The sequence below is a fragment of the Gopherus evgoodei genome, chromosome 1, assembly GCF_007399415.2.
Source record: "Gopherus evgoodei ecotype Sinaloan lineage chromosome 1, rGopEvg1_v1.p, whole genome shotgun sequence".
Taxonomy (NCBI): domain Eukaryota; kingdom Metazoa; phylum Chordata; order Testudines; family Testudinidae; genus Gopherus; species Gopherus evgoodei.
The window spans coordinates 37,031,159-37,038,833 of NC_044322.1; the positions used below are offsets into that span (position 1 = coordinate 37,031,159).

Below are 7,675 nucleotides of genomic sequence, written 5' to 3' on the forward strand. Positions count from 1 at the left end.
TTGGACTTATGCTTTATGTTTTCAAAAAAGTCTGAAAGGTGTATGAATTTTTTTCCTGCATATTTTTTAAACGTTGAAATATTGGAAATGTCAATCTACTGAGGCCAAATGTGAAAGCATAAACTGTAACTCTACCCCTTTATGCATATATATATTTCAATTTATTTGATCACATACTCCTTTTTAAACAACACACAATGTATCATATATATTTCTATAATATTAGAGCATGATTCAGAAAAGCATTTAAGCATATCAGGAAAGTACTTTGCTGAATCAGACCTTGGATATGCAGGTGTAGCAGTTTTTACTATGGTGTTCTACTCTGTGTATGCAAGACAGAGTCCATGGAAGTTATTTCTACATCCTTAAAGAACAAACATGCTACAAATCAAATATAACAGATTTAATAACCAGGATTATATAAATACTTACAATTAGAACATTAACTCTTTCAATAGCTACATTACTATTAATATTTCACAAATAAATCAATGAAAATATATTAAATAATTAAATACTGTAAATCAGCAAACATATATATATTTCTAAGTCAGTTTACAGCAGAATTCCATGTTCTTGTGCTTGTGAAGTCAGAAATATATTAACAATTTTCAAAGTAGTGTGGAAGTGAAGGTTCCAAAAAAATACTGACATGACTGTAAAGAAACATTTTCTTTAAAAGAATCCTAAACTAAGTTCAGTACTTAGTGAAAGTAACATTTTAACTTTATTGATCAAGGATAGGCCATATGAAAAATATTCTCTAAAGCCTCAATCCTGCAAAGATGAGCTTTCTTTCTTGAGAACAATCCCACAGATTTCTCACAATGCATAATTCTCCATAAAGTTAGAGCATGAATGTGCAGTAGACGGGGTTGGCAACCTTTCAGAAGTGGGGTGCCCAGTCTTCATTTATTCACTCTAATTTAAGGTTTCACGTGCCAGTAATACATTTTAATGTTTTTAGAAGGGCTCTTTCTATAAGTTTATAATATATAACTAAACTATTGTTGTATATAAAGTAAAGAAGGTTTTTAAAATGTTTAAGAAGCTTTATTTAAAATTAAATTAAAATGCAGAGCCCCCCGGACCGGTGGTCAGGACCCGGGCAGTGTAAGTGCCACTGAAAATCAGCTCGTGTGCCATAGGTTGCCTATCCCTGGTATAGTACATAGGTGGCCACAAATTAAAATGCATAAAAACACAGAAATGCCAATATATCATAAAACATACTGGACCAGCATGATAATTAAATTAGTACATAGAAAAGAATGAAACTATCCATAAATGTGACATTTTCCTATTCATCTTAATCCCTTGGGCCTATTATCAGGACTGTTTTATTGCTGACTCTCATATCAGAAACATACATTTATCTTTCTCCCACCTATCTGGCAGCACACGATAGTTGAGCCAAGAGTGACATAACATAATATTCTTTTCTTGGAAAAACAAAAGCATAAAATGGAGAGCACAAGTATTTGTGTTCCAGTCCAGGATGTTAAGGGAAACTAAACTCTAGTTTTGATTTACCCCATTCTAATCAAGTTCTTCAACTACTTGAAGTTACAGCAGGTTATAATGTTTATTAGTGAATATTTGGAAATAAACGATACAGAGAGTTTAAAGCATCAGTTATTGTTTCATCAGGGATAGCATACAGACTACGGGGGGGGGGGTGTCAGTATTTTGGTATGGGGCAGCATATACCATATACAGTCTGTCATGTCCCCAATGCAGGGCAAACGGTGGGTGAGATCACACTGATCTGCAGCAGACATCTCTGTAAATCTTTCTCCCTTAGATAAATATATGTAGTTCTGAAGAAGATGTAAATAATATTAGCCTATTATAAGCTTTTCAAAGTATTAAAAGATGCTGGGATGATGTATCCTGTAAATTTTGAGACTCAATTTGTGAATCTGAAACTGAGCAGAGCACGCAGTTATTTTGGAACATTAGCAACACTTCATCTTCATGTGACAGATATGATATTCCACTCAACACGTAAGTGATTCTGCACTTACCTTTGAAACAATTCTCTTTAGGTCCTGTGAAGTCCTGCTAGCCAGCTACTAATAACTGAGATGCCCCAGAATGCAGCTACCACAACAGTAACTTGGCTAGAGCAACACAGCCTATCGGTTCGGACATATATAATAAATATGCAAAAATATTACATAGTTTTGAAAAAAGAGCATATAACTGCTTGGGATAGAAATAACAAAATAACTCTCAAAACAGCATGTTCCTTGATCTTAGGTGCAGGTTCAAATACCCAACTAAAATAATCTACGTCACCGATGTTAACTGTGTCACTGCCGATCCGCGATCAGGGCACGGCAGAAAGGGGAGATCATTCAGTGACAACGTGTACAAGGCACCGCAAGCGTGAAGCGGCCCCAGCGCTCACGGAGCCCAATCTGAGCGGGGTAACCCCTAGGCCAGGGTAGGCGCAGCTGAGCTCCAGCAAAGCCCCGCACTGGGGCTCCCTGGCGCGCGCTCTGCCGGGGCAGGGGCGCGAGCTCAGAGCTCCCCGCAGTGGCTACGCTCTGGCCACCCGGTGTTCCGGCCGCTGCTGGGGGGCGCGCTCACGTCACCCTGGGAGCTCCAGCGCTGCCTTTGCCTCCCCCAGCCCGGCGCGACCGCACACAAGCTGTGAGCGCGCGGCACTCGGGGGCGGAGCCCGGCCGGGATCGCAGGGGGAACCGCTCTGCCTTACCTCCAACTTAGTGCGCACGCGCGGGTCCTGACTCCTCCTCCCAGATCCCGGCGGAGCGGCCGCGCTCCTCTCGCGAGAGTTTAGCAGAGTGCGCCCCCCGAGACGTCCGGGTTCCTGCCCGCCGGAGCCCGGAGGGAAGATGGCGGTGGAGTCCCGCGTTACGCAGGAGGAGATTAAGAAGGAGCCTGAGAAGCCTATCGACAGGGAGAAGGTACCGCGGGGCAGGGGCGCTGCGGGGCGGGGCCCGCGCCTGGGCGGTGCTGACGGCCTGTGTTTCCCCCTTGCAGACGTGCCCGCTGCTGCTGAGGGTCTTCACCACCAACAACGGGCGGCACCACCGCATGGACGAGTTCTCCCGCGGCAACGTGCCCTCCAGCGAGCTGCAGATCTACACCTGGTGAGCGCGGCCCTGCAGCGACCGGCCGCCTGGGCTGTGTTTAGTCTCGCCGCTGGGCCGCAGCACACCCCTGCTCCAAAGCTGCCTCGCGTCTGCCACGCCCTAATGTCCCAGAGAGGGCCCTGCGGTGCAGGTGTATTTTATTAAAAACAGCCCGTGGCTGTAATAGCTGAACTTAGAAGGAAGAAGGCTGCTGTTGTCCTGCTATGATCCTGCATAGTTTGCAGTCATAATGACTGGGAATCTCATTCCTAAAACTGGAACAAAGAATTTCATATGTAATTTAACTAATTATAGGTCATTGCTAGAGATTCTGTATTTGATGTGTCAACTGACTGCCTCAGACTTTCAAAGATGTATATGTTGGAATACTCCTTCATTAATTTGATGTAAATACAAAATACTTCTTACTTTAACACCCTTGTACATTTGAAATTCTTTAGTCCAAAGTAGGCCTAAACAATACTTTGTCTTAAAAATTAGTTATTTTGGCTGCTTGTATGAAGGCCATGTCTGCACTAGCACTTAACTTGGCAAAACTTTTGTTGCTGAGGGGTATGGAAAAAACCACACCCCTGACTGACATACACAGCACTATGTTGATGGGAGACACTCTGCTGCTTTTATTATGTCAACAGGTGAGCTCACTCTCTCGTCTGCACAGAGCAGCTACATGAGCAATCTTACAGCGGCACAGCTGCATTGGTACAGCTACACCGCTGTAAGCTTGTAAATGTAGAAATGGCCTAAGTTCCATGTCTCTTGAAGATACCAAAAAAGTTATCCCAAAATGTAGAGTATTGTATAGAAAGTGTGGTGGTGGTTTTTGTGCTATGTTTTGCATACATTTCATGTGTCCAGTTTGTATGTGGTATTTTGTATATTGTGGAGGTGTTATCTCTGGTGGCAACCAGTGTTCTTTATGAACTCTTTTTTTAGTTCCTTACGTTTAATTTGGAGAACTAGTTTGGCCCCAAAGTTGCCAGAGTTACTCTTGAAAAACATTATTTGTCTTCAACATTTGAAGAATGTCAAACTTAGTTATGTGTTGCTGATGCTGACTTGGGAATGAACTTTGTCTAAAACGTCTTTGTCTCCAAACTTCTCATATAGCAAAATTTCCTTGAAACTTGTGACCTAGTTGAATAAACTAACTTTTGTTGTGAATAGGTTGGAGGCCCAGTTCTGCTGTATTCATTTTAATGGGAATTATCGACCCAAACCTGCTCATTGATGTCTGGGAAATTTTTGCCTTCAGCAGAAGCCAGATCAGGCTCAGTCAACACAGTGCCCTCTATTGACTGGTTGGAGCTAGAATGAACCAAAAAAACCAAAAAATTTTTAGGTTTTAGTCCTGACTGTAAAGGTAATTCTGTCTCCTATCAGGGTAGTAACCATGATCTTATTATAAGGCTGACTTGGACTTCCTCTATCATGTGTAGGTACATTAAAAAAGCTTTCAAATTACAGTTTATTACTTTATATTAGAGGCCTCAACTGAGATCAGGGCCCCTCTGCAGTAGATACCTTGCAACTACATAGTGATGATGGGTCCCTGTTGTGAAAAATTTACAATCAAAATAGACTAGACAAAGGGTGGAGGGGAAACAGGTACAGTGAGGTGAGGTGACTTGCCTAATGTCATAGTAGGTTAGTAGCAGAACCAGGATTAGAACCCAAATCAGTCCCAGTCCAGTCTCTTATCTACTTGACCATTTTGCCTCAAGTATTTAATTGGTGTCTTATGTCTTCAGATGTTTGGAGTAAGTCCTTGCTGACAACAATAAAAAATGCTCAGAATGTTTTGAATAACTGGATTTTTTAGATTAAATACTTTAAAAATGGATCCTCATTGAAGTTTGTGAAGTGACTAACATGAAATGCATAGTACATGGAACTATAGAAGTATATAAAAATCTTACACTGCCCAAATGCGAACTATATTTCCTTGGTTTTACATGCTGTTTTTGTAAGTGATAGTACATAGTTAACAAACAATCGTCACTTATCTTAAACAGGGTTTGAAATGTTTATATATTTGACTATAATATGAACCATTGTGATTAGTTGTATTGTGTCTTCCTTTTTTTAAATCTAGGATGGATGCAACTTTAAAAGAGCTGACCAGTTTAGTGAAAGAGGTCTACCCAGAAGCACGGAAGAAGGGCACACACTTCAATTTTGCAATAGTTTTTACAGAACTCAAGAGACCCGGTTATAGGTAAATGACATTTCTTCTCCAGATTCATAGAATATTTGAGTCAGCAGAGCTGTAAACTGTTTTTATCAACACTTATCTAAAGTCTGATACAATCTAAAATCTAGTCCTAATAAAGAGAGAACTGCATGGTGGCTGCAATGCTTCCAAAGCTGCTTTTGTTCTTCCCAAAACAATGAATATGTGTTTGCCTAATCTGCTGGTCATTTCATAGGCAACCACCCAGGATATGTATCTAGCTTAGAGTGGAAATGGAAGGCTTGTTGTCTCAGGTGATATGGGGAGTGACTAGATCCTCTGTCTAATAAGTGCTCATGATTAGGGCCCTACCACATTCATGGTCAAGTTCACGGTATAAGATTTTAAAAATGATAAATTTCATGATTTATCATTTAAATCTGAAATGTCATAGTGTTGAAATCTGAAATCTGAAATGTCATAGTGTTGTAATTGTGGAGGTCCTGGCCCCAAAAGAAGTTTGCGGGGAGGAAGGTTGCAAGGTTAGTGGGTGGGTGGGTGGGTGTGTGTTGCAGAACTGCTACCCTTACTTCTGTGCTGCTGCCTGCAGAGCTGGGCCGTGAGTGAGCAGCTGCCCCTCTCCGGTTGTTGAGCTTGAAGGCAGTGCAGAAGTAAGGATTTGCAATACCGTGACACCTCCTCCCCCCTTTAAAATAACTGTGAACCCCATGCAACTCCCTTTTGGGTCAGGGCCCCCAGTTGGAGAACCCTGGTCTCTCCTGTGAAATCTGTATAGTGTAGGGTAAAAGCGCACACAAGACCAGATTTCACAGTCCATGACACGTTTTTCATGCCTGTGAATTTGGAAGGGTCCTACTTATGATCTTAGGGCTGATATTTCTGTCATAATGGTCCTCTGTCAACCAGTGATAAAGGCATTCAGTCATCAGTGACCAGTCTAAAGCCAGTGAATGTGTCCTGCTATGTCATCTGCAGTGTTTTCTTTACTAGTTTTGTTCCCTTTAACTTGATAGTTTTTTCTGAGCTAAAATTTAATGTAAGTTTACATAACTGTTCTTTCTCTAGTGAAGACAGAGCATGTGGCGTGTGAGGGGGTGCCACGTTTGTATTCAACTAGTTGAAAACAGCATAAGGAGGAAGAAAACTAAAACCATTCACTAGAAGATCGTATTTGGGCCTTAAATGAGTTTTCAGTTTAAAGAGAGATGGACTCTTTGCCTCTAATTATTAATTTGCATTTCACTTCCTCCCTGCAGAGTGAAGGAGATTGGCAGCACAATGTCAGGCAGAAAGGGCACAGATGATTCCATGACTCTGCAGTCTCAGAAGTTCCAGATTGGAGACTACTTGGATATAGCAATTACTCCTCCAAATCGTGCACCGCCCCCATCAGGACGCATGAGACCATACTAAGTGACAGTATTACTTTGTTTAAAACTGATCACGTATATTTCCCTTTGATAGTACTTGCTGCTTGAAACAGGCTCTTTTTTGTTTTTATTGCTAAGCAAGAACATCTGAGAACACACGTAAGCCTTGGAAACCGTTTTAAATCTTTATTTTACTCTGTTTAGAAGAAGATATCTTTCAGCAGCTTCATAATCCTTTTCATAGTAGTTATGGTTTGAAAAGTAGGAATGTTCAGTGTTTCACAATCTCTAAAATATGAGCAGCATAACACAGGAGTGTTCTTTTTGTTCTGTTAGAAAGTGTCATGTTTGGAACAAATATATTGCTATGTCATCCAAAATTTAGTGTCTTGTTTTTAACGATTAAATCAGGTCTGCGTAATAAGTGCTTAATTAAACCGTTAATGTCAGCAGTTGTTTCAATAAATTGTGGCCTCTAAAATGAGGAGTGAAGCTTTCCTGGAATGACCCTGTAACTGACTCCTTTGTGGGAATAATAGAGTTAATGCGATGTTAACTCTGTGCAAAGTCATAAGAAAATTGGGCTTTATGTCTGAGGGCTTTAAGTCTATAATTTCATCTTTAGTGGTAAGTCTTTGTCAGCTGAGTGAGATTCAGGGAAAAGACGGGGTATCTTCTAAATTTATGTAGCTGTTTTTCAGATTGTAGAGAAACTGGCAAAACTGGTTAGCTAATTGATCTAAGACATAAATACACCACATTGTAAAATGTCAATTGGCGAAAGATCTAAAAATCTTAAATTCCAAATGCTAAATGTACATTAAGAGTATTTTTTACGGATGTTACTATACTACGAAACTTCACCGTTCAAAGTATTTGTCATGCTCCTTGGTTAACCTTTTGAAGAAGTAAATAATCCCTTGCACATTTCACGTTGAATTCCTGTAAACTGCTGCTTTTGAATAACAGAGTTTCAGTTGGAAAGA

The 7,675-nt window shown here is 40.8% G+C and overlaps 1 protein-coding gene across 1 annotated transcript; it reads left to right on the forward strand.

The window, feature by feature from the left end:
* The first annotated feature begins 2,796 nt into the window (after positions 1-2,796).
* Positions 2,797-7,200, forward strand: SAP18 (Sin3A associated protein 18). Its single transcript, XM_030561846.1, has 4 exons — positions 2,797-2,936; positions 3,013-3,122; positions 5,221-5,343; positions 6,576-7,200. The coding sequence occupies exons 1-4, from the start codon at positions 2,865-2,867 to the stop codon at positions 6,730-6,732; spliced, it is 462 nt and encodes a 153-aa protein (XP_030417706.1). The 5' UTR covers positions 2,797-2,864; the 3' UTR covers positions 6,733-7,200.
* The last annotated feature ends 475 nt before the right edge of the window (positions 7,201-7,675 follow it).